The 27,138-nt window shown below is 49.6% G+C and overlaps 2 protein-coding genes across 2 annotated transcripts; both read right to left on the bottom strand.

Annotated features, from left to right (window-relative positions):
- Nucleotides 1–2,643: 2,643 nt before the first annotated feature.
- On the bottom strand, nt 2,644–2,817 carry COX14 (cytochrome c oxidase assembly factor COX14; the record flags this gene model as incomplete). The annotated part of the gene is made up of 1 exon (XM_080706076.1): nt 2,644–2,817. The coding sequence occupies one exon, from the start codon at nt 2,815–2,817 to the stop codon at nt 2,644–2,646; it is 174 nt and encodes a 57-aa protein (XP_080562202.1).
- Nucleotides 2,818–15,165: 12,348 nt separating this feature from the next.
- On the bottom strand, nt 15,166–21,358 carry GPD1 (glycerol-3-phosphate dehydrogenase 1; the record flags this gene model as incomplete). The annotated part of the gene is made up of 8 exons (XM_080706431.1): nt 21,276–21,358; nt 20,670–20,847; nt 19,476–19,616; nt 18,806–18,944; nt 18,310–18,422; nt 16,969–17,202; nt 16,428–16,534; nt 15,166–15,262 (listed from the first exon to the last, which is right to left on the bottom strand). Exons 1-8 carry the CDS (start codon nt 21,314–21,316, stop codon nt 15,166–15,168), a joined length of 1,050 nt encoding a protein of 349 aa, XP_080562557.1. The 5' UTR covers nt 21,317–21,358.
- Nucleotides 21,359–27,138: the final 5,780 nt, after the last annotated feature.

The raw sequence follows: 27,138 nt of genomic DNA on the forward strand, positions 1-27,138 counted from the left end.
GCTCAATGATAAAGTGTTCCTGGGTTCAATCCCTAGTACCAGCAAAAAAAAAAAAAAAAAACCAGTTACGGAGAATGGCCAGATTTAAGGTGGTGGCAAGACAGACTACTGCTTGGCTAGGTATGGTGGTGCATGCTTGTAATCCCAGCATTCGGGAAGCAGAGACCAGAGGATCACCGTTCGTGGACAGCCTCTGCTACTTAGCAAGGCCCTTCGCAACTCAGTGAGACCGTTTCAAAAATGAATACACTAAAAAATAGGGCTGGAGGTGTAGCTTGGAGGTAGAATACTCCTGGGTTCCATCCCCAGTACCACCAAAAAAAAAAAGCTTGATGGGAGAGTAGCAGTCACTGAAGAGTCTATGGAATTTAAAAATACAGTCTATCATGCAGGTATCGTGTTGCATGCCTTTAAGACCAGGCTCAGCAACTTAGGCTTTGAGCAACTTAGCAAAACCTTCCTTCAAAATAAAATAGCCAGGCATGGTAGCACACGCTTGTAATCCCAATACTTGGAGGACAGACAGATAGGGACTTTAGGCTTGAAGGCCTCAACAAATAGACTCTCATGAACCTAGCAAGACCCTATTTCTTTTATTTATTTTGTGGTACTGGGAATGGACCCTGGGGCATTCTACCTCTGAGCTATACCCCAGCCCTATTCTTTATTTTGTGGTACTGGGGATGGAACCCAGGGGCATTCTACCTCTGAGCTACATTCCCAGCTCAATTTTATATTCTTTATTTTGAAACAGGGTCTCACTGAGTTGCAAGAGACCTCACTAAGAGCTGACACTGTCCACGAACTGTGAGCCTTTTATCTCAGCCTCCAGAATGCTGGGATTAAAAGTATGCGCCACCACGCCCGGACTTTTCTTTATTTTGAAAGAGTCTTACTGGGTTGCAAAGGGCCTAAGTAGTAGCTGAGGCTTTCTTTGAACTGCAATCCTACAGTCTCAGCCTCTCAAATCCTGGGATTATGCATGTGCCACCACACCCGGCCAATTTTCAAAAAACTAAAAATAAGCCAGTCAGCCAAGTGTGGTGGCGCACGCTTGTAATCCCAGCATTCGGGAGGCCGAGACCGGAGGTTCACGGTGCGCGGACAGCCTTAGCTACTTAGTGAGGCCCTCCACAACTTAGTGAGACCCTGTTTCAAAATAAAGAATAAAAAAAAAAAATAGGGCAGGGGGTGTAGCTCGGAGGTCAAATACCCCTGGGTTCCATCCCCAGACCCGCAAAATAAGAAAGAAAGGGAAGGAAAGGAAAGGAAAGGAAAAGGAAGGAAGGAAGGAAGGAAGGAAGGAAGGAAGGAAGGAAGGAAGGAAGGAAGGAGCGAGCCAGTCATGGTGATCCATGCCTATAATTCCAGTACTTGGGAGGCTGAGACTGGAGGATTGCAGGTTTGTGGCCAGCCTCAGTTACTTAGGCCCTCTGCAAATTAGACCATTTCAAAATAAAAGAAAAGACCTGGGCATGGTGGTGCACGCTTGTAATCACAGCATTTGGGAGGCTGAGAAGAGGATTCTGGTCCACATCCAGCCTCAGCTACTTAGTGAGATTATGTTTGAAAATAAAAAATAGGGCACGGGGTGTAGCTCAAAGGTAGAATGCTCCAGGGTTCCATCCCCCAGTACCACACACACAAAAATATTAGATGTGAGCTATTTTACTCAGATGACAGTTCTGTGCAAGCCATTTCTAAAACAATACTAAGTTTTTGGACAAAGCATGGCTATGATCTCTGGTAGTAATTGTCTGAATTCCTTGTGTGACTTAGTTGTCTGCCTTGTCTCTTTCCTTCACTGTTGCCAAAGCTGACCGTGAGAAACAAATGGTAGGGAAAGCCATGGTGTCCCCGGCCTTGCCTTTTAGTGTTTTCCTGAGTTTTTGGTCTCAGATTAGTAGACCAAACTATGTTGAATAGGGGCAGGGGCTAGAGTTGTAGCTCAGCAGGCACAAGGCCCTGGGTTCAATCTTCAGCACTAAAAAAAAACAAAATATATAAGTAAATTAAGCCAGAGGCCAGGCATGGTGGCACATGCTTGTAATCCCAGCATTCGTGAGGCTGAGACAGGAAGATTTTGGTTCCTGGACAAACCCAGCTATTTAGTGAGGCCCTTTGTGACTCAGTGAGACCCTGTTTCAAAATAAAGAATAAAAACTAGGGTTGGCAGTGTAGCTCAGAGGTAGAATACCCCTGTCCATCCCCAGTACCGTGCAAAAAAAAGAAAAGAAAAAATGAATGAATGTTGGGAGTCTTTTCCCCAAGATAATGGGCTGATAATACTATTGCTGAAACTATATCATCCAATATTCATGAGTGATAAGAGCTCAAGATATAAATCAGTCTCTGACTAGAAAATTTGTAGTCAAGGATCCACTTCTATGGTCCATACATTATATGGGTAAACAAAAACACCAAGACACAAACATGGCGATATGTTTAATGTCTGTGGGTATTCTTCACCCTCCCGTTCCTATCATGATTGTACAAACTGTCAAACTGGCAGTACCAGAGAAACCATGGACACTTTCTTCCACTGGCATTTGAAAACTATCTATCCTCTTGACCTGGAAATGACTGCAGGTGAGGTCTTTCCACAGTGAGCCTCAGGCCTTTCTGCTCAGGAGGCCTCCAGTTCTACAGGACTCCTGAAGTCTTCTGTTCTTCTGCAGCCTGCCGCCGGGAGCTGCGCAGCTGGAAATAGCGGTAGGCTCGGACACTGCAGAGGTAACCCCCGTACACAGTAAGAAGCATCATGGAGGCAGAGAAGGTCTTGTAGCCAATGTCAGCAAGCTGCTTGGCAGTGGGCATGTTGTCCCCTGCAAATACAGATTGGATTTAGTCTCAGGTTAAAGGCCTCGTCTCCCTATTTAGGGCCATTCCAGAATCTCTGTATCCTTCTTAGTCTGTCTCACTTTATACTGAATGGCCCCCACTTGTAGGCAGTCTTGTAAGGATATTGGACATCCCTTGGGAACTCTATAATTCAAAAGGGCATATAAAGTCCAATATAAAATAAAGGCAGCAGGGCATGGTGGCACATACCTATAATCCTAGTACTTGGGGGGGGGGGGCTGAGACAGGATCGCAGGTTCAAAACCAGCCTCAGTAACTAAGACTTTCAGCAACCTAGAAACTGTTTCAAAACAAAAAAAATAGGACTGGGGGTGTACACAGGCATAGTTCAGTGGCAGAATGCCTGCCTAGCATGCACAAGGCCCTGGGTTAAATCTCTAATACTGTGCTTGCTTCGGCAGCACATATACTAAAATTGAAACAATACAGAGATTAGCATGGCCCCTGTGCAAGGATGACACACAAATTCATGAAGCGTTCCATATTTTTATTTATTACTTTTTTTTTGGGGGGGGTACTGGGGTTCCTGGAAACCCTTCTACCTCTGGGCTATACTCCCAGACCTATTTTATAAATTTATTTGGAAACAGGGTCTCTTAAGCCAGTGCGGCTGGCTTTGAACCTGCCCAATCTTGTTTCCGCCTCCCAAGCGCGGGGATTACAAGTGCGCGCCACCATGCCTGGCTGCGTTCCATATTTTTTAAAAAATTAATAAATCTCCAACATTGCAAAAAAAGATAACAGACATGAGGCTAGAGGCTAAAAACAGTTACATCTAAATACTATTACAGTTAATGGCCCTTCATATTTTTGGTGAGACATGACTGGTCCACCCAGAACTGTTTCTAACGGGTACATTATTTAAACGAGGCATCTGTTTTTCTGACTTGCAGAGAACTAATAGAAGTAGCCAGGAATTAAAATAAAATTGGGCAGAGTGTAGCTCAAAGGTAGAATGCTGCTGGGTTTAAGCCTCAGTACCAAAACAAAAAATTTGCAATGAAAGCCGGGCGTGGTGACACATGCTTGTAATCCCTGTGCTTGGGAGGCTAAGACAGGAGGACTGCACAGGTTCGAAGCCAGCCTCAGCTACTTAGAGAGGCTCTCAGCAACTTAGTGAGACCCTGTTTCCAAATAAAATAGAAAATAGGTCTGGGAGTATAGCCTGGAGGTAGAAAGCCTCTGGGTTCCACCCCCAGTACTACAAAAAAAAAAAAATTGCAATGAATAATTCTAGGAAAATTAAGTAGGGATTTTTCAGGCAATGTCAAATGTGTTTTCCTGTAAAACAAAAAAAAAATTTTTTTTTGGTACTGAGAATTGAAATCAAGGACATTCTACCTCTAAGCTACAGCACTTTTATTTTTACTTTGAAACAGGGTCTTCCTCAGTTGCTGAGGCTGGTCTTGGACCTGTGATCCTCCTGTCTTAGCCTCCCCCAACTACTAGGATTACAAGTGTGTGCCACTATGCAGAGCCCTATAGAAACAATCTTGTTTACAGTAGTTAGGTTCCCAAGTTAAAGCACATTAAAAGACAGGCATGGTGGCACATGCTTGTAATCCTAGTACTTGGGAGGCTGAGACAGAAGGATTGCAGGTTCATGGTCAGCCTCAGCTACTTAGGCCCTCTGGAATTAAGTGAGAGCCTGTTTCAAAATAATAAGAAATAAGGCTGGAGGTAGCTCAGAGGTAAAATGCTCCAGGGTTCAATCCCTGTTACCACAAAACACACACACACTAAAGCCATAAGATACCTGAAATAGTGCCAAAAGTACATTTATATTATTTTAATTAATTTAACCTTCAATAGTATTCTTTGTTCCAAACTAAACACTATGAGCCCGGCGTGGTGGCGCACGCTTGTAATCCCCGCGCTTGGGAGGCAGAGACAGGAGGATCGCGCAGGTTCGAAGCCAGCCGTGCGCGCTGGCTTAGGAGACCCTGTTTCCAAATAAAAATGTAAAAATAGGTCTGGGAGTGTAGCCCGGAGGTAGAAGGGCTTCCGGGAACTCCAGTACCACACACACAAAAAAAAACAACAACACTATGGACCCATCCCAAGGGGTAAAGAAAACTTCCAGGGTCTCTAGTCTCATATTTATTTTATTTATTTATTTTTGGTGGTACTGGGGGTGGAACCTAGGGCCTTTCTACCTCCAGGGTATACTCCCAGACCTATTTTATATTTTATTTGGAAACAGAGTCTCACTAAGTTGCTGAGAATCTCATTAAGTAGCTGAAGCTGGCTTCGAACCTGTGCGATCCTCCTGTCTCAGCCTCCCGAGAGTGGGGATTACAAGTGTGCGCCACCACACTCGGCTTCCAGTCTCATATTTATATGAAACTAATTAATTTGAATTTAACTGTTCCCTGAGTTACCTGAGCTAGGGATGCAAAGAAAGTTTATTATGGGAATCCCTCATCAAGAACAAAATGTTTCTCAATCTGGGATTTTGAATTTGTTCTTAGATTCCTCTCTGCTGAAGGGAACTGAAATTGAGAATGACTGAGAGCCAGGCATGGTGGCGTACACTTGTAATTCCAGCATTCCAGGCTGAGACAGGAGGATCTGGGTTCCAGGACAGTATCAGCTACTTAGGGCCTTTGCAACTCAGCGAGACCCTGTTTCAAAATAAAGAAAAAAAATAGGGCTGGAGATGTAGCTCGGACATAGAACGCCCCTGGTTCCATCCCCAGTACCACCAAAAAAAAAAAAGACTGAACTGGGCATGGTGGCTCATACTTGTAATTCTGGTAGTTGGGAGGCTAAGACAGGAGGATTGCAGGTTCAAGGACAGCCTCAGCAAACAGTGAGACACTCATTAACCTAAGGAGACTGTTTCAAAATTAAAATGGGGCTGGAAGTGTAACTCAGAAGTAGAATGCCTGCCCTAGGCCAGGTGTGGTGGCACATGCTTGTAAATCCAAGCTCTTGGGGGACTGAGACAGGAGGTGATATCAAACAGGTTTGAAGCCAGCCTCAGCTACTTAGGCTCTCAGCAACATAGTGAGACTCTGTTTCCAAATAAAGTATAAAATGTATAATATAGGTCTGAGACTATAGCCTGGAGGTAGAAAAAGCAAAAGCCCCTGAGTTCCAACCAGAGTACCACAAAAAAAAAAAAAAAAAAAAAAAAAGTAGAATGCCCCTAGGTTCAATCCCCAGTCCCACAAAAATAAATTAATTAATATAAAAACTGACTGATTAGCAAGGGCTGGATTCTTTTTTCTTTTTAGTACTGGGGCATTCTATTCTAGGCTACACCCCCAGCCCTATTTTGTTTATTTTTTTAAAACTGGGTCTAAGCTGGGTGTGGTGGCACATGCTTGTAATCTCAGTACTTGGGAGGCTGAGACAGGAGGATTGCATAGGTTCGAATCTAGCCTTGGCTACTTACTGAGGCTCTCAGCAACTCAAGTGAGGTCCTGTTTCCAAATAAAGAATAAAAAACAGGGCTAGGGTTGTAGCTCAGAGGTAGAATGCCCCTGGGTTCCATCCCCAGAAACACACAATAAACAAACAAACAAACAAACAAACAAAAATAAAATAAAATAAAAAATAAGCTGGGCATGGTGGCACACGCTTGTAATCCCAGCATTCGGGAGGCTGAGACAGGAGGATCATGGTTCGCGGACAGCCTCAGCTACTTAGTGAGGCACTCCAAAACTTAGACCCTGTTTCAAAATAAAGAATAAAAAATAGGGCAGGGGGTGTAGCTCAGAGGTCAAATGCCCCTGGGTTCCATTCTCAGACCCGCAAAAAAATAAAATAAGATAAAACAAAATTTAAAAACTGGGTCTAAATTATGAATGGCCTCACTTAAGTTGCTGAAGCTAGCTGCGAATCTGTGATACTCATGTTTCTGCTTCCCAGATACTGGGATTATAGGTGTGTGCCACCACATCCACCTAAGGGGTGTGCGTGTATGTGCGTGTGCGTGTGCGTGTGTGTTTTACTAGGGACTGAACCCAAGGGTGTTCTACCACTGAGCTATACTTCTGAGCAATACTCCAAGTTCTATATATTTTAAACAGTCTTGCTAGGTAGATGAGAGTCACTACTTGCTGAGGCTGGCCACAAACCTGTGATCCTCCTGTCTCACCCTTCCAAGTGCTGTGATTACAAACATGTACCATCCCACCCTACTTATTTATTTATTATTTATTATTTTATTTTTTGTGGTACTGGGGGTGGAACCCAGAGGCTTTCTACCTCCAGGCTATACTCCCAGATCTATTTTTGGAAACAGGGTCTCACTAAGTTACTGAGAGCCTCACTAAGTAGCTGAGGCTGGCTTCAAACCTGTGTGAGCCTCCTGTCCCAGCCTCCCAAGTGCAGGGATTACAAGTGTGCGCCACCACGCCCGGCTTATTTATTTTTGCAGTACTGGGTATGGAACCAAGGGAAATTCTACCTTTGAGCTACACCCCCAGCCCTATTTCTTATTTTGAAACTGGGTCTCACTGGGTTGCAAATGGACTCACTAAGTAACTGAGGCTATCCTCATGTCTTAGCCTCCTAAATGCTGGAATTACAAGTGTGCGTCACCACGCCTAGCTCTCCTACTTTTATTTTTACTTTGAAACAGGGTCTGGCCACGTAGCTGAGGGTCTCATTAAGCTGCCGAGATTGGCCTGGAACCTAAAATCCTCCTGTCTCAGCCTCCCAAGTACTGGGATTTCAGGGGAGCCCCATCCTCCCAGCTAAGACTGTTTTCTTCCTTCCTTTTCTTTGTTTCTTCTTTCTGTCTCTGGTGTGTGTATAATACTGGAGATTGAACCAAGGGGTGTTCTACCTCTATGCTACACCCCCAGCCCTATTTTTTTTTTTTTTTTTGCTGGTTTGGGGATGGAACCCAGGGGCATTTGACCTCCAAGCTACACCCCTTGCCCTATTTTTTATTCTTTATTTTGAGACAGGGTCTCACTAAGTTGCAGAGGGCCTCACTAAGTAACTGAGGCTGTCTGCAAACTGCTATCCTCCGGTCTCAGCCTCCTGAATGCTAGGATTACAAGCATGCGCCACCATGCCCGGCCCTATTTTTAATTTCAAAACAGTCTCACTAAGTTGCTGAGGGCCTTGCTAAGTTGCTGAGGCTGGTCTTGAACCTGTGATCCTACTGTCTCAGCCTCCCAAGTATTGGGAATATAAGCATGCACCACCCACATCCCACTAGGACTGGTTTGTTAAACTAAACAGTTTTGATAAGGCATGACAGCACAGGTCTACAGTCCAGCTACTTAAGAAGCTAGGCAAAAGGATTGCTTTAAACCCATAAGTTTAGGAACAGCCTAGGCAACATAGCAAAAACCCCTACCAAATAAAAATTGAAAAATATGGGAGAAGATAAACTCAAGATGAGCTATTTTAGAGAGCCTAAGGTAGGGTAAGAGATAGGTGAGTGCCTCTCAAAGTAATTCCTAGGGCTGAGCCTGCCTTTGAGGCCAACCTTGAAGTAGACCCCAAGATGAGCTAAAACACAATTTCTTTGCACTATAATTCCACTATGGTAAGTTACATTGAATAAATCCAGAGAAAAAGCCAAATGAGGTGGCTCTGTAATCCCAGTACTTGGGAGACTGAAACAGGAGGATCACAGGTTCATTTGTAGCCAGCCTCAGCTACTTAGTGAGGTCCTCTGCAACTTAGTGATACCCTGTTTTAAAATAAAGAATAAAAAAGCTGGGCATGGTGGCACACACTTGTAATCCCTGTGCTTGGGAGGCGGAGACAGGAGGATTGCGCAGGTTTGAAGCCAGCCTTGCTGGCTTAAGAGACCCTGTTTCCAAATAAAATATAAAATAGGTCTGGGAGTGTAGCCCGGAGATAGAAGGGTTTCCAGGAACCCAAGTAGTACCACCAAAAAAAAGAAAAAAAGAATAAAAAATAGGGCAGGGGGTGTACCTCAGAGGTAGAATGCCCCTGGGTTCCATCCCCAGTATTGAGAGAGAGAGAGAGAGAGAGAGAGAGAGAGAGCGCGCGCGCGCGCGCGCGCGCGCGCTAGTGGTGTAGCTCAGAGGTAGAACACCCCTGGGTTCAATTCCCAGTACCCCACATACATACAATGTGAAGTGGGTGGAACTGAACTAAATTGAGGACAGCATAGGAAAAGATGACCAGGTAAGATTAACCCTGGAAATAAAGGGAACTTTTGAGATTATCAAGATAATGTTCTCATCTAAGGGAATTCCATGAAAGTGATGAGGTTGGACCGCAGATTTCAGAAAAAAATATAGAAAAGAATCATTATGAAAAATGCCATAGGAATGCAATTTGCAAGCACTATGTGGCTCTTCTTTTTATCTGTCCTCTAAACACTGAAGAAGAGCAGAGTGTGGTGGCCCACACTTGTAATCCCAGTACTTCGGAAGCTGAGACAGGAGGATCACAGGTTCGAAGCCAGCCTCAGCAGCTTAGTGAGGTTCTCAGCAACTTAGACATTCTTTCCATATAAAATATAAAATAGCTGGGTGTGGTGGAGCACACTTGTAATTCCCACACTTGGGAGGCTGAGACAGGAGGATCCTGTAGATTAGAAGCCAGCCTCAGCTGGCTTAAAAGACCCTGTTTCCAAATAAAATATAAAATAGGTCTGGGAGTGTAGCCAGGAGGTAGAAAGCCCCTTGGGTTTCATCCCCAGTACCACAAAAAATAAATAAATAAATAAATAAATAAAAAACAGATAAACATCTAAGGATTTCAAGGCCTAGCCGGGCATGGAGGCGCACGCTTGTAATCCCAGTATTTGGAAACTAAAATAGGAGGATCACAGGTTCGAAGCTAGCCGTAGCAATTTAGCGAGGCCCTCTGCAACTTAGTGAGACCCTGTTTACAAATAAAATATGTTGGGAGGCTGAGATAGGAGGATCGCAGTTCGCGGACAGCCTCAGTGAGGCCCTTTACAACTTAGTGAGACACTGTTTCAAAGAATAAAAAATAGGGCTGGGGGTGTAGCTCAGAGGTAGAATGCCCCTGGGTTCCATCTCCAGTACCTCAAAAAAAAAAAAAAAAAAAAAAGGGTTAGTGGTGTAGTTCGGAGGCAAAATGCCCCTAGGTTCCATCCCCAGTACAGCACGAGGGAGAAAAAAAAAAAAAAATAGGGTTGGCGGTATAACTTGGAGTTAGAATGCCTCTGCATTCAATCCCCAGTACCAAAATCAAACAAACTAAAAACTCATTCCCTCAAATGGACCTATCAACTCAGCCTAGACTCACTCATCTCTTACTCGGTACTTGGCGCACCTTATGCTTTGAAGGCTGCTTAAAGTACAAGGTCTGTCTAATGGCGCTTATGAAGACAAGCTATGAACCCATCCTGTATTCTGGACCGTGCGTGAGCAAATGAGGCAGAGTTCAGAGGCGGGATGAGAGCTCAGGAAAAGCTAGCAAGAATGTGGGAACGGGAAGATTTACACAGGCGAAGGAAAGGGCCGGGGGCGCGCCTGGCCCGAGCCGCAGGGCGCGCTCGCCTCCAGGGCACGAGGCTGGCGCGGGCGCGGGCGCGGGCGGCGGCGTACCTGGGTGCTGCGGACCCCTCGCGTCCACTGCCGGCAGCTCCGGAGCCGAATCCGTGTGGCAGCGGCCCCGCAATCCGCTCGAGGGCCTCAGCTCCAGGTGCGCAGAGCCCGCCCCGCCGCACGGCCGCCCGCTGGCCTCCAGCAGCTGCCCGCCCAGCCCCGCCCACCGGGGCGGGAGCACGCACGCGCCGCCGCGGGTGGGTGGGGTCTCGAGCTTCGACTTCCGGGTCAGTCCTCCTGGTCACGCCTCCTCAGGAAGCCTTCGCCTCTAAGAGGCCCGGGAAATTTTGCGGGTTGTTATACCGGGTCCTGAGAGCGTCTCTGGTGACTGGAGCTCAGTCATCCAATCCCCAGCCGATACCGCGATGACGTCTTCGGTAGCTAGGTAGATTCTCTTGGAGCCAGCCCTCTGGAAGTGGACCGCGCGCCCCCTAGAGCCTGCAGTGGTCAGGCTGTGGGCCGAGCCCAGATAGGGTCCCGACAGGTTCTAAGAGGCTAAGACCACCGACTGCGCAGGAGAGGTGACTCGGACGTTTCTGTCTCGTGCGTGACCCCGTTTATAGATAAAGTCCCTAAGAAGACTGGGTGACAAGCTTGGTGGGAGTCAGGCCTGAGGGCCATTGGTATGAGAAGGAGAATAAAGAAGGGTAGTGAAAAGAAACAGTTTCCTGGGGAGGGCGCAGGAGTGGCTGTGATTATGGTGAGGGGTTTGTGTTTGTATGTTTTGTACTAAAGATTGAACCCAGGGGCATTCTACTTCTGGGCTACACCCCCAGCCCTTTTTAGGTGGTGTGTGTGTGTGTTGGTACTGAAGATTGAACCCAGTGAGCTTCTACCTTCGAGCTACACCCCCAACCCTTTTAATTTATTTTTTGTTTTGTCTCTTCTTTAAGGGGAAAAGACTTTTTCTGAAAGTCTTACTTAATTGCTGAGGCTTAAGTATGACGGCGCACGCTTGTAATCCCAGCATTTGGGAGGCTGAGATTGAGGGTTGCAGTTTGCAGACAGCCTCAGCTACTTAGTGAGGCCCTCCGCAACTCAGTGAGACCCTGTTTCAAAATGGATACACCTGGGGGGGGGGGTGGTGCACGCCTCTAGTCCCAATACTTGGGTGGCTGAGACAGGACGATTGCGGTTCGAGGCCAACTTCAGCAATTTAGTGAGACAGCAATTTAGTGAGACCCTGTTTCCAAAGAAAAAGTAAAATAGGGCTGAGGGTGTAGCTCAGAGGTAGAACACTCTGGGACCACATACACACACACACACACACACACACACACACACACACACACACAGAGAACAAGAAGGAAGGAAGGAAGGAGAGGCGAGCTTAGCCTATAGCAGGTGTTTAGTAAATATTTGTGGAGTAAATAAATGGGTACACCACAGTACATGGTACATGTTGGTACTTGATAAATGCCAGCTATTATTATTGAGAATAATAACAGCACAGTTTGGTAAAAAGGTAAAGGAAAGGCAACATGTCTCTCCATGTCTCTCCAGTGTCATAATGGCTCACCAAAGGATTATTTAATCATCTAGAGAAATATATTTTTAGTTTTTGGAAGTAGGGGGTATTTAATTATCTACTAGTGATTAAAGACCTAAACTCTGAAGGTGTATATATATATATATATATATATATATATATATTTTTTTTTTTTTTTTTTTGTGTGTGTGTGTGTGTGTGGTACTGGGGAGGGAACCCAGAGGCTTTCTCCGGGCTATACTCCCTGACCTTTTTTATACTTTATTTGGAAACAGGGTCTCACTAAGTTGCTGAAAGCCTCACTAAGTAGCTGAGGCTGGCTTCGAACCTGTGTGATCCTCCTGTCTCACCTCCCAAGCGCGGGGATTACAAGCATGCACCACCATGCCCAGCTATGTGAAGGTATATTTTTACTTGTATATTTGTATTTATTACACTTGTAAATGATTTCATTAAAATAAATTATTATGGGGGGGAACACCTCAAAGCAAAAAGAAAGAAAGAAGAAAGAAAGAAAGAAAGAAAGAAAGAAAGAAAGAAAGAAAGAGAATTAAAAAAAAGTAGGGTTGAGTGTGTAGCTCGGAGGTACATTGCCCCTGGGTTCCATCCCCAGACCCACAAAAAATACAAAGAAAGAGAGAAATTAAAGAACGAACGAACAAACAAACAAACATAGGGCTGGGAGCCAGGCATGGTGGCACACGCTTGTGATCCCAGCATTTGGGAGGCTGAGACCAGAGGATTGCGGTTTGGGGACAGCCTCAGCTACTTAGTGAGGCCCTCCACAACTCAGTAAGATACTGTTTCAAAATAAAAATAAAAAATAGGGCTGTGGTTGTAACTGGGAGGTAGCCCCTGGGTTACTCTACTTCCAAGCTACACCCCAACCTTTTATTTATTATTTATTTATTTATTTATTTATTTATTTATTTATTTATTTAAGTTTTTGCAGTACTGAGGATGGAACCCAAGGGCATTCTACCTCCAAACTATACCTCCGGACCTACTTTTTAGTCTCTTTTTGAAACAAGGTCCCATTGAATTGCAAAGGGCCTCACTAAGTAGCTGAGGCTGTCTGTGAACTGTGATCCTCTTGTCTCAGCCTCCCAATTGCTGGGATTAGAAGTATGTGCCATCATGCCCAGCTTTTAAAAATTTTTATCTTGCTTTGGGCGTGGTGGCACACGCTTGTAATCCCGGCATTCCGGATGATAAGACAGGAGGATCACGGTTGGCAGACAGCCTCAGCTACTTGGTGAGGCCCTTTGTAACTTAGTGAGACCCTGTTTCAAAATAAAGAATAAAAAATAGGGCTGTGGTTGTAACTCAGAGGTAGCCCCTAGGTTCCATCCCCAGACCCGCAAAAAAAAAAAAAAAAAAAAAATTATCTTGAAACGGTGTCACCATGTTGCTGAGTCTGGCCTCAAAATTGTAATCCTCCTGCCTCAACTACCAAGTATGTAGATTATAGACATGTGCCACTGGTCCTGGCAGGATTTCTTTTTTTCATTTGCTCTATGTTAAGAGTAAAATCGTACAGGTAGTAAGTAATACAGGACAGAAAAATCCCCTTTCCCAACTTTTCCTGTTTCTGTAAAAACAAGGCTTTATTGGGCGGTAATAGAAGTCTTCAGATTCACAGTTGACTATGGACCAAAAAGAAGTAGGAAAGGTGTTAGAGGTGGTCTCCGCCCCATTTAACCTACCAGGAGGGCAGCTCTGGATTCAGCCAATACCCAGACCTGGCCCCAGCCAGGCCTGAGGTCACAGCCCCTCACTCTCACAGCCTGGTCCAAGCAGCTCTTCACTGTAAGACTGAATTCTCCAGGGCAAGGAGCCAAGCACAGCCCAACTACCTGGTTTGTTGGGGAGCGAGGGGGGTTAACATAAAGCTGGTCTGAGCCACTGTGTGCCAAGTGCCACTGCACAGAAAGCGGAGACCCCTGCTGGAGGCAGCTACCTGTCAGCCCTAGGGACTATTTATAGCTAGGGGCCCCCGCTGCTGAGCTGAGACATTCTGCTGCCACCCGGTCCTGGAGTGAGGCCAGAGCAAAGCACGATTCTCTCCCTTCCCTCTCCTGTTCCTCTTCCCTAGCCCCAGATGGCAGGGTGGTTTTTTGTTTTTTTTTTTTTCCTTCCTCCTTGAGTTTCCTAGCTTCTGAAGTGCTGACATGGTTCAGGAGAAGTCCCTTATTCGAGGAAGGAGAGCTGGTATTGGAATATCAGGCCCCTCTGACGTGAGGACACGCTCAGCCTCTGGGGAACTCTCTGGCCCCAGGCCTCTAGGTGCCAGGTGCTGGTTAGCTGCCCTAGCTGCTCAGGGGCAGCTGAGAAAGAGGTACAGGTTGGGGAAGAGAAGAGGGTAGTCAGGATACCCTTGGAGAGATCAACAGTAGGAGGGGCCCAGGTGACACTCCCCCAGCAAGAGCTCCTGCCTAGCCAGACAGGGCAAACGCAAAGGTCACAGGGAGCAGAGAGATCTGAGTCTGCTATGAAACGGCGTAGCTCTGTCAGCAGATTAAGTTCCTGCTCCCTAAAGAGGTTGCTGGCGGGCAGGGTGAGGGAAGGCTTGGAAAGGTCACACAGGGTGTGGAGGCGCTGGCAAAGATCTAGGACCTAGGAAGTCCCTGGGGAGAATGGCAAGTCCCAGAGGCAAGGATGCCAGCCGGGCAGCTGCTGTGCCAGGCCAGCCTGGGGGAGGGGTGCTCAGAGGTTTCTGAGGCCGCAAATGTTGCTAGGAGAAGCTAGAAGGGGGTTGTTTGAGATCTTTGTATTTTGTTAACAAACACAGATCCATTGACACTGTGTGGGGCATGGCAGAGATCAGCCAGAGGGTCTATGGGCCTGTGTCGGCTCAGATGCCCAGACCCCTCCCTGGCAACCCCTGCCTCTTCCCTCCCATGGCTAAGGAACTTCTTTGGCCACTTAATGGGGCTCAAGGACAGGCTCCTGGTCTGTGTGAGGCGGCACTGGCGGCTTGCCCCGTGCCTCTCCTCCCAGCCTCCCCATCACACTCCCTAGAGCAGGCAGCACCATGGCTTGATTCTTCGCCTCTCAGAAGATCTGGAGAGAGTGCCACATCTGGAGAGGAACAGGGCAGCGCCATTTCTGGCAAGAGGCTGCAGACTTCCCAGCAGTTAGGGCCTCCAGGTGTGTAGAGAGCCCCACAGCCTCTAGAGAAAAGCTGAGAAGACCACCTGGTGGGGAGGCCTGGGTCTTGGTGACCCAGTGCCCCAAGCTTCTGCGTGTGTCCACTGATGTAAAGGAGCTGCCTGTCCTGGGCCTTGGAGCCACTCACAGGTGTTCTGGATGATTCTGCAGACAGCAGATGAATTCGCCGACTGGCTGGCCCTCGTAGCACACCTTGTATACAGCGGTGAACAGGGGAAACCTGGAGTGGGGGGAAGGCTCCACTTGGCTTCTGGTTCTTCGTCCACCTCTATCCTCTCTCCCACTCCACGCCCCACCTCCTGCACCTCCCCCACCCAGCTCAGGCCCGAGCTGACGCTCAGTCTCAGCCTGCTGAGAATCTGAGCTCCCCAGCCCTGGGATTTAGGGTCAGGTTGCTAACCGCCCTGCTCACTTTCACACTGAACTTGTCTACAGGGTTCCCTGGCTTTATGGGTTTTTTGGAGGGTTTTGTTTTTGTCTACTAATTGGGCAGCCCATTTGACCTCTCTGAGCCTCAAGCTCATCAACTGTAAAGTGGGGCTAACGTGATAAAATAGTGAAGTTAGGATTATGTATGTGAAGACATGATTATACATTATGTGAAGGTGTCAATAAATGCCAATTTCTTTCTTTTTTTTTTTTCCTGTGATAATGGGGATGAAACCCAGGGGCATTCTACCTCTGAGATATACCCCCAGCCCTGTTTTTTATTCTTTATTTTGAAACAGGGTTTCACTGAGTTGCAAAGGGCCTCACTAAGTAGCTGAAGCTGTCTGTGAACCGTGATGTCTTGGCTCAGCCGCCCAAATGCCGGGATTACAAGCGTGCGCCACCACAATCGGCAATAAATGCCAATTTCTTTCCTTGCCCAGTTGCTCCCTGTACCCAAGCTGGGAGCTGCTCTTCTTTTCATCTTATGTTTTCTCCTAGGATTTTTTCCAGGCCAGCAGAGCTCTGCTCAGTCCAGTCGCCCACTGTCTGTGCTCCCTGGAAAGGAGCACCCTGAAGCAGAGCCCATCCTGCAACACCCAGGGCAGGAAGCAGAGGACAGAGACTAGTCTTGAGGAGATGGACAAAGAGGTGGGACAGTCAGGCGAGCTTAATCCTGTCCCCCGCCCCCACCATGCTCCAATCCTTTGAGCAGAGGACAAGGAGGAAGAAACAGAAAGAGAAAGCTGTGTGCAGAGGGGTCCAACGAATGCAGCGAAGAGCACTAGACCTGAGAGAGCTCCAAGGCCTGTGGGCTCTCCACTCGCCAAGCTCTAGGCAGAAGTTAGTTTCCCCTCTGCCCACTGCACAGACTGTGCTGAGTTTAAGAAGGTGGGAAGCAGGGACGGTTGGTGGCCTGTGGCCCCTGGCCCAGGAGGGCTGTAGCAGATACTCACTTGTCCACCAGACCCTTGTGCTGAAGGATGCTGTGTAGTTCCCGGGCTGTCTGGGGCCCCTGCAGCTTCTGTCCATTCAGCATCTCTTTCTCTAGCTGTTCAATGGACTGTGAAGAGAACATGCCATTGTGGGCAGAGGCGGGAGGGCAGGGAAGTCCTTATGAGCCAGAAAATCTGGGGCTTGGTGGGATGTGGGGTCCTAGGGGGAAGAAGGGGTAGCAATGTCCACAATTTTCTTTTTTCTTTCTTTCTTGGTATGGGGATGAAACCCAGAGGCATTCTACCTCCAAGCTACACCCCCAGCCCGATTTTATTTCTTATTTGGAAACAGGGTCTCACTAGATTACTGAGAGCTTCACTCTGTTGCTAAACCTGTGATCCTCCTGTCTCAGCCTCCCAAGTCCTGGGATCACAAGCGTGCACCGCCACGCCCAGCTCTCACAGTATTCTTAAAGTGCGTGCTCAAAAGCTACTTCCCGCTGGCACCTCCCACTTGATGCCTGCAGGGCCTACCCTCTTCTCCCTGCTCCCCAGGGCCCACCTTGCCAGTGCGGGCAAAGGCCTCGGCCACCTTCCGGTTCCGCCCTCCGTAGCAGGTAGTGATGAGGTCAGCAACACCGCAGCTCTCCAGGAAGGTGGCAGAGGACACAGGGCCTCTACAGAAGATCTTGGCGAAGGCAATCATCTCCATGAGCCCCAGCCGGATCACTGCCGCCTTGGTGTTGTCGCCAAAGCCCAGCCCGTCACAGAAGCCAGCACCCACGGCCACTATATTCTTTGTGGAATGGAGGGCATGAGTGAGAAAGGAGCCTGGCCCCTGGCCCCATGTGAAGCCCTTGGCACCTGCTTGTGCACCTCACACCAGCAGGGCACACGGTGGGCTCCTACACTGTCCGGCTCCGGATGTCCCCACATGCCGTACCTCCTTTTTTTTGGTACTGGGTAAGAACCCAGGGGCATTCTACCTCCAAGCTACACCCCCAGCCCTATTTTATATTCTTTATTTTGAAACAGGGTCTCACTGAGTTGCAGAGGGGCCTCACTAAGTAGTAGCTGAGGCTGTCTGCTAACCGCGATCCTCCTGACTCAGCCTCCCAAATGCTGGGAATACAAGTGTGCGCCACCACGCCTGGCTCTTTATTTTTTGTTTTGAAACAGGGTCTCACTAAGTTGCTGAGGGCCTTGCTAAATTGCTGAGGCTGGCTGTGAATCTGTGATCCTCCTGTCTCAGCCTCCCACATTCTGAGATTATAAGCGTGTGCCACCACACCCGGCTCTTGAGGACATTTTCTAAGAGCCACTTCCCTCCAGCTGGCCCTCCCAGCTGTGACTCTTCCATCCTCTGTTGTAGGCCTGGTGTACACAGTTGCCCAGGATCCATAGTTGCGGCCATCAATGTTTCTGGGTGTCCAGATGTCTTTCTGTGTATTTGTGTGGTACTGGCATTTGAACTTTTTTTTTTTTTCTCCTGAGACAGGGTCCTGCTAAGTTTCCCAGGCTGGACTCAAACTTGTGACCCTCTTGCTTTAGCCTTCCAAGTAAAGGCCTGAGCCACCGTGCCTAGCTGGAATATCTTGTCTCCCATGAGCTGGGCATTTCCTCTTCCCCTTCGTCCACGTGTGCTACAACAGGATGTAGTGGGGAAGGAAACTGGCTCATGGCCTGACTGAAGACTTGGCAGGGCAGGTGGCGGTGGCACTGGCTTTGCTTTGGCCGTGTGTGTGTGTGTGTGTGTGTGTGTGTGTGTGTGTGTGTGAGACTTGGTGGGGAAGCAGAACTGCCCAAGGGTGAGACCCAGAGTACCAGCAACCTTGTAGACCTGAGCTAGGCCCTCCTTTGGGACCTTCTCGCCATCCCATAGCTGCCTGTGTGCCCCTCTCACCTTTAAGGCCCCGCAGATCTCTACTGTGTCTACCTCTTGCACCACGGTGATACGGAAATTGGGTGTCTGCATCAGTTCTTTGAGAAGCTGTCCCTGAGCCAGGTCCTTGCAGCCTAAAGTTGGGAAGAGGGAACAGGGATTTGAGAGGGGACTCTTTTTTTTTTTTTTTTTTTTTTTAGGTGGAGGTGTCATTAAGTTGCCCAGGCTGGCTTCCGTCTTCAAGGCTCAAATGATGCTCCTGCTTCAGCCTCTCGAGTAGCTAGGACTGTATTTCTGTGTACCATGGCCAGGAGGGGGACTCTTGATGGTTTTTCCCACACCTTCACTAAGCAAGACCTGCAGCCCCTTCCCTGGGAATGTCGACCCTCCCTCGCCTCTGAGCCGCTTCCTTTCCCTGCCCAGTGGGAGGAGATGGCTGTGTGGGGCTGGGGGCGGGCGGGGCGGGCGGGGGAAGGGAAGCAAATAGAGCTGTGTGGTACATGGTGGGGGCTCTCACCAATGGTGGTCTCACAGAACTTCTCCTCAGCCACCTCGCTGGCAATGTTGGCCCCCATCAGCACGTTCATGGGGATGCCAAGGCGCTCCCCAATCACTTCAGAGATGAGCTTCAGCCCATTGGGGCCCTCGTCTACCCCCTGGGCACAGGATGGGGCTCAGGCCAGTTGCCCTTTATGCCCAGCTGAGGGCTTCCCACCCCCGACGCTGCCCCTCGGAAATCCACTGCTTGTCCGTGTGCCTCCCCAGAGGTCCTGCCCCATCCCAGCCCCAATAAAGCTTGCTTTGAGGAGGGTGAAGAGCACTGAAAAACCAACCCATGGGAAACTCGTAAGTACCCTTAACAACCTACCTCTCTAAGGGAGTGTGTCCTCGCCTAACTGCACTGAGCCATTGCCAGCCTGGTCACAGCTGCAGACCAGATCCCCCCACATGCTCCTCCAGCCAGCCCCTTCTCATGGCCCCTCTGTGCCTCCTCAACTCACCTGAGACTGCTGCCTCCAAACTAGTCTCCTATCTGCTTCCCAGCCAGCCTCCGCCCAGTGGCCCCACATCTGATTCCAAGCCCTCTCCAAAACCACCACTCTCTCCTCTCCAGGGAACTTTTCACCCACCCTGAGCCCCACAGTTAGCTGCGCCCCACCCTCACCCACATCAAAGTACTCTGGCACCTTAATAAGAGATATGCCGATGGCGCTGGCCTTCAGGTGGCCCTTGAGCTGGTCGCAGATCTTGCCAATGAACTGGTGTGGCACCACGAAGATGAGGATGTCGGCATTCGATGCCGCCTGGGCCACATCTGGCACTGCTACCTGTGGAGTGACAGGCGGTCACAGGCTTGGCAGGACTCTCCCAGACTCTAGAGCGCTCCCATTCAAGAGATCCAGGGATCAAAGGTTTGGGAGAGAATTGTAAGGACTGAACTTGGAAGGTTGAAACTGCTTTTCCCTGCCCCAGCTCTCAGGTGCCTCAGCTCTGCCTGGGCTGGGTTCACTCCTTTTCTTTTGGAACTGGAGACTGAACCTAGGGGACTCCAACTCTGAGATACACCCCAGTCCTATTATGTCTGTCTGTCTGTCTGTCTGTCTGTCTGTATATATTTATTTGGTGCTGGGAACTGAGCCCAGAGGCATTCTACCTCCAAGCTATACCCACCAGCCTGATTTTATTTCTTATTTAGAAACAGTGTCTCACTAGGTTGCCTTGCTTAGTTGCTGAGGCTGGCTTTGAACCTATGATCCTCCTGTCTCAGCCTCCCAAGTGCTGCGATTACAGGCATGCACCACCACGCCTGGTTCGTTCTGGGTTCTGAGGACTCCTGGAACCCCCTCCCAGCGTTATGCTAGCCCTGGGCTGTGGGACAGTGAGGGAGGCCAGAGGCAGCCTGGGTTTGGCAGGAGGACGAGGACAGTGAGATTTCATCACCCTGCTCCTAAGAGCCACACTGGGGAGAGAAAGCCTGTCTCTCTCCTCTCTTCCCTGCTCCCCTTTCCAGGTAAGGAGAGCCACATGGATTTGACCTAAGAGCTAAGTCCAAGGAGCGGCTCCAAACCTACTAATTACCCAGTGAATGAGTAACAGGATTGGAGCCAGAGGCAGGCACTACCCGGACCCCAAGTCTGAAAGCCTAAGGACAGTATTTGGTTACCTGGAAACCAACTTCCTGCACCTCTCCTCCTCCCTTCCCCTTATGGGCACCTATAAGGGGAAGTACTGTTGGTGTTCTCAGTCCTAGGTGTTGTGGGGCTGCGCGTGGGTGCCCAGTGCCCTAGCGGCCCTCCAGCAGGAGACACCTGTGAGAACGGTCTGGGCACTGCTGTCCTCCCCCCTTCCCTTCTCCCGCCCTTGCAGGGGGTGCAGCTTACCACATTTGGGGGCAGCTTGTGTCCTGGCAGGTATTTGACATTCTCATGCTGCGTGTTGATGATCTCTGTCAGCTTTCTGCCCCCGACATCTTCCTCAAACACCCACATAGTGACCCGTGGGTCAAAGTGTGCCAGCTGGGCTGCATTGCCACCCACGATCTTGGCAATGGCTGAGCCCCTGGTGGGAGGGGAGCACGAGAAAGTGGAGTGGGGTGTGAGGGAGGAACAGTGCAAACCTCAGCAGCCCGCCAGAGTGCACACTTCCCACGAGTCTTATCTCCCCCTCCTATGACAAGTGTCCCCTGTGACCTGCAATAGAGGAGACTCGGTCTACCTCACACTCCGGTGCTGGAAAAGAGGACCAGCCTTCTGATCCCAGCCCCCAAAGCCAGGCAGCTTTTCAGGAAGAGAAAGGAGCACTCTGCTCCTTCCTGTGGTGAACAGGTGTGGCTGCTAGGCAGGCGCAGCGCGGAGCTCTGGGCACTGACAGCAGGGCCGGCCGGGAACTGGAAAGCATTTCCCCACTCTGCCTCCTGAACGCTTCTCTCCCCCATCCCTCTGTGCCTCCGCAGCCACCCTTCCCGCATGGCCCCGGCAGCCTCTTACCAGTTGCCGGAGCCTACAATGCAGACTTTCTTGCCAGCCATGGTGCTGCTTCTCTGCCCAAGCGGTGCGGGCTCCGAGCATTTAACTCCGCCACCCGTGGGTGCAGCCAAGCCCCGCCTCCAGGGCAGGCGCCCAGGGAGATAGGGAATCTGGCAGAGCCAGGGAAAGGGGAGGAAAGGGTAGAGACAGGTGGGGAACGAGAATGGGGCAGAGGCCAGGCTGGCTTTTCCTCTTGGGTTTGCAGCTGACAGTGCCGGCCAGCCAGCTTCTTCCCTTGGCCACACACAGCCCAGTTTCCTCACTTTGCAATGGTCTCATTTTGAAGTGAGCCAAGAAATAGCCAGGAGCAAGTGACTAGTCCCCTCATTCCCTTCTGTCTCCAGTACTGACAAAAATTATATTTAGCCATAGTGGCAGAAATGGGAATGCTTTCTTCTAAAGGTAGGAGTTCTCCAGCCCTTGCCTGCGAAGACCCAAAGCTGCTCTAGTTTTGTCCTTGAACAGCACGGCTGCAGGGCTGTGGGTAGGGAGGGTGCAGATGTGGGCCAACTCCCAAGGCCACGTGTGAGGTAAGGACTTGCTCTGGGCAACATGGCCCAAGGATGGGGCTCCAGAGCCCCTAAGTACAAGGTCATCTTGGCTCCCACAGCAGTAATCTCGAGGATGTGTCAATAGGTCACCTCACCTCAGATAACCCCTACTTTCAAGTAACCAGGAATGAAAGGTGGGAAAGGTCGGTTAGAGGGCTCTTACGCCATATGGCCCACAGTTCTCCTTCTGGGTTTGTGAAAGGACAGGAGGTTATTTTTGGTGTGTGTGTGTGTGTGTGTGTGTGTGTGTGTGTAGTGCTGGGGATCAAACCCAGGGCCTCCTGTGCGTGTTAGGTGCATGCCAGGCAGGTGCTCTACCCAAGCCACACCCTGGCCCAGGGCAGGAGAGGAGGAGGCCAGAGCTACTGCCCTTGAGAGGTTCTGCACTTCCACCAATGACTTCTGGGTTTCCACCCACCACACTAGAAAACCCCTTGAGTTAATTAGTTTGCAGAAGCCAGAAAGTGTGAAAGAGGCAGGCCCTGGGGCAGCTGGTATGTGTGTTAGTGTTACTGGGGACTGAACAGGGCTGGGGGGGAATGTTCTACCACTGAGCTATGCCCCCAGGGGACTGAGCAGGGCTGGGGGGGGGGTGTTCTACCACTGAGCTACACCCCCAGCCCTCTTTATTTTTGAAATAGTCTTGCTAAGTTAACACACACTGGCCTGAAACCTGTGACCCTCCTGTCTCAGCCTCCAAGTACTGGAGTCCAGGGCTGGGCCACCACACCATCTAGAGCAGCTTCTTTCATTTGTGCAGTACTGGGGACGGAAACCAGGGAGTGACACCCCAGTCCTACTTTTACTTATTTTATTTATTTATTTTGTGGTACTGGTACCCTGGGTTATACTCCCAGACCTATTTTATACTATATTTGGAAACAAGGTCTCACTAAGTTGCTGAGAGCCTAAGTAGCTGAGGCTGGCTTCGAAACTGTGCGATCCTCCCGTTTCACCCTCCCAAGCGCTGGGATTACACGTGTGTACCACCACAGCCGGTTTATTCTTTACTTTGAAACAGGGTCTCACTGAGTTGCAAAGGGCCTAAGTAGCTGAGGCAGTTTTCAAACTGCAGTCCTCGTCTCAGCCTCCCAAATGCTGGGATTACAAGTGTGTACCACCATGCCCAGCTTAGAGCAGCCCTTTTTTTTTTTTTTGCGGGTCTGGGGATAGAACCCAGGGGCATTTGACCTCTGAGCCACACCCCCTGCCCTATTTTTTCTTCATTTTGAAACCGGGTCTCACTGAGTTGCAGAGGCCTCACTAAGTAGCTGAGAGGCTGTCTGCGAACCGCAATCCTCTTGTCTCAGCCTCCAAAATGCTGGGATTACAAGTGTGCACCACCACGCCCGGTTTAGAGCAGCCATTTTTTGAAGCCCAGGATTGTTGTGTCCACTGGAGCTCTGTGGTCTCAGATGCCATAATTGAGAGTAAGCGGGTGTGATTTTGGAGGAAAGGGAATACGGCAGGAACACATTCAGCAGTTCAGGTTCTGCATTGCCCACTGCCATCTAAGGGCGCTCTGGTTTCCAGGCTGGTCTGGAGAGTGGAGCAATAGGCTCCCTACTCTCCAATCGCTTGCACCTTGACCCAGAGGGCAGACACTACCATATGCTCACGTGCTGACCTCCTGGCTTGGCAAACTGCTAAGAGGGCGTTGCCAGCCCCCCAGGCTGCCACTGGCCAGCAACAGAAATAAACTCTGGGCTAGAGGGGAGTATGGGTGCAACCAGTGGGTAAGGGTAAGTGGGCAGGAGGTCAAGACTGTGGAGAGATGCTTCTCTAAGCTCCAGGGATTGCGCAGAAGCCCACCAGATTCTCCATGGCCAGGGAATCCTCATAACGAATATATACAAAATCAGTAGGTCTTTTTGGGGGGTGCTAAGGATTGAACCCAGGAGCATTCTACTCCTGAGCTATACCCCCAGGCCTTTTTTTTTTTTTTTTTTTGGTGGTGGTACTAGGGTTCCTGGAAACCCATCTAACCTCCGGGCTACACTCCCAGACCTATTTTTATACTGTTTTATTTGGAAACAGGGTCTCTTAAGCCAGTGCAGCTGGCTTCGAACCTGTGCAATCCTCCTGTCTCTGCCTCCCAAGTGCGGGGATTACAAGCGTAAGACACCACGCCTGCACCCCCAGCCCTTTTTAAAACTTAATTTAGGCTGGGCATGGTGGCACACACTTATAATCCCAGCATTATAAAAGTAGAGACTGGAGGGTCACGTCACGGTTTGCGGACAACCTCAGCTACTTATCTAGGCCCTTTGTAAATTGAGACCCTGTTTCAAACAATAAAAAGACTAAAAAAATAGGGCTGGTGTAGCTTGGAGGTCCAATGCCCCTGGCTTCCATCAATACTGCAAAAATAAATAAATAAAAAACCAAAACTCATTTAGCTAGGTGTGATGGTGCACACCTGTAATCCCTGTACTTGGGAGGCTGAGACAGGAGGATCATAGGTATGAGGTCAGCCTCAGCAAGTAGTAAGACTCATCTACCTAGCAAGACCCTGTTTCAAAAAATAAAAAATTGGGCTGGGTTATAGCTCCAGGTAGAATGCCTCTGGGTTCAATCTCCAGTATCCCCCCAAAAAATTTGCAGACAGGGTCTAAGTTGCTGAGGCTGTCCCTGAACTTGTGACCCACCTGTCTCAGCCTCCCAAATACTGGGATTACAGGCGTATACCACCATACCTGGTGTCTATTTTCTTTATAACAAAATTAGGTATAATTCAGGGCTAGCCTCCCACAGACCGCTCCTTTATTGCACTGGCACCGAGATGAAGGCACCAGTGCCAAACTGCCAGCTGGAGTGCTGATTATGGGGGATGGAAAAGAATGATGTTTCTGTCCCTGGCAACAAGAGGAAACCCGAAGAGCGGACATTTATGCACAAAATAGCCCCTTATTTTTGCCTAAATGCTTTCTTCCCTCATTTTGTCCCTACAATCTTTTTAGGTAGTGGGAAGACAAAGCACTTGCTCATTCACATGGGAAGAGTGTGCCAAGATTCAGAACTGGTTTGTCACAGGAGGCTGTCTGTACCCCGAGAGCTCTGTTCCCGAGAGCAAAATGCAGATTTGCTTGAAATGAATCAGCCATCCACTACACACGAAATTAGCCTGGGTAAAAACAGAAGCCATTTCAATGTCCCTGATAGCAATTTTTGCCACTCCAAGCCCCCTGCTTTCCCTCCTGAAGTTGGTCTTTGGGGGTCTGACTGCACAGGCAGGGCCGCAAAATCCCCAGCCACCACGCACCCCTCCTATATTCTGTTCCCTTTTTAACAGTGGCACCAGAACAGCAGTGAGCTTTCTTGCTTGGAGGACTGTGCAGGCTGGAAAGCACCAGGGAGGGCTGGCTGTCTATACTTAGGTACAGGCTACCGCAGCACTTCCACGCTGGCCACGTATTCTGGGGCCGGAGTGCAAGCTCGCAGAGCAGCCCAGGAAACAGCACCTGCTCCTCCTCAGGCCTTCCCACAGATGGACGGCTCCGCCCCCCGGGGAGCAGCGGCACTGCTACGGGAAGCCCAGGCTCACTGAGCGTCAGGGACCGACTGAGGAGAGACCAAGTCTACTGGCAAGAAATCCCAGCACCATGATGGCACACAGCAGGTGCTCAATACATATCTGTCAAATAAAATGATACTGCAAGCCAGGCTGACGGTGCTGAAGGTGAAGGAGCTCAAGAGGAGCTCTGCCACAGGAGGCAGGGATTCACCCTTCAGAAGGTTCTTTTATTAAAAGTGGGTGACATCCTTAAGGGAACAATACAAAAAAAAATTTTGGTCCATGAAAAAAACATAATAATTCAGTTAATAAAAAGTGATCAACAAGGACACTGCAGGAGTGCTGAGCTCCCTCCTCGTGGCTCCGCCAAGAGCTGGGCCGGGGCTCAGCTGCCAGGGCTGTCCAGTGTCACTGTGGGGAGAACCTTTTGAGTGGAAACATGGCAGGAAGGAAGATGGGGAGAAAACTGCCGTCTCCAGTGCAGAACGGGGAGGGGTAGGGGTGGGGCTGTGCTCGCAGGAGCCTGAGGAGGGGTGGGGAAGCAGGGGCTTTGTCAGTCTGTGGGTTCAGAGCCCGGGCTGGCTGGCGGAATCCTAGTGCCCAGCTGTCTCCCACCCTGCTGTGTTGAGTCTGCGAGCCTGGGAAGTGCTAACTTGGGGGTGATACAACCTGGAAGAAGAATCTGAGGCTCTCCTGGAAAGAGGCAAAACCATCTCAGTTCCAAGGGGCCAAGATCCCAAGGTCCTGCTGCTACCTGAGGGGTCTGAAGCTTTGAGGGCAGGGGCTGGGGAGTCACAATCCTGTGAGGCAGGGAAAGGGAGGAGTCACAAACCTAACTCAGAGCTGGTTTCCAGCCCTGGGCGCGTTCATTCCTCAAAGCCCTAGAAGTTACCAGTGTACAGGAAGACAGGAATGGCCCAGGGCTTTACCCGTTTGATTTTAGGCCTGTTTCTGCATTAAGGGAGGGGGCAGGGTAGAGTGAAACAACAAGTCACTCTTCTAAGCAACAGAAGGAAGGAATAGCTTCTGCTGGCAATGACAGCACCCAGCTTAAATCCCTGGGCTGACAGGGAAAGGCAAGATTCCCCCACCCAAATGTCTGGGCTGCGGCAGCCCTGGGGGAATCCTACAAAGGGCAGCTGCAGGGAGTGTAGAAGGGAACAACCGTTCTAGAACAAACTCCAATACTGATGTGGACCCTGATAAGGAGTCAGAGAAACACTGAGACAGCAGAGGGCCGGGGACTGACCTGGGGCTCAGTGGAGCCCAAGAGCCAGGGTTCCTTTAGTCTAGTGGGCAACAAGTGAAGGGAGAGTTTGCTCCAAACCTGTGGAGGGAAGGAAGGAAATTGGATTCTGTTATTAGGAGGGCCAAGACCAACTAGCTTACAGAGCGCCCCCAGGCCTGAGTCTTGGAGAAAGGGCTACAGCTCCCAACTCCTGGGTCTCTGAAGGGCAGGACCAGTATAGCTAGTCCCCTTGGAGACCACCTGGCCTTAGGCCCAGTCCATTCAGAGCACTGATCACCACTACAGGTTCTCTCTCTAACTACCTAGAGGTCCTACGTAGACCAGGGGAGGACAGAGGCACGTGGGAACTTTGTGGGGCAAAGGGAAGCTGGGGGATGGGAAGGGAGGAGTGAGAGAAGAGGATAACAGGTGTCTTATAAGACAGAAATGCGAGACCCTCTTCATTCCGGTGTGTCCTTGAACCAACGGCATCCCCTGGAAGGCCTCAAGCAAGACCAAGGCAGGTGCTAC

The sequence above is a fragment of the Muscardinus avellanarius genome (genome assembly GCF_963383645.1).
Source record: "Muscardinus avellanarius genome assembly, chromosome: 11".
NCBI classification, from domain to species: domain Eukaryota; kingdom Metazoa; phylum Chordata; class Mammalia; order Rodentia; family Gliridae; genus Muscardinus; species Muscardinus avellanarius.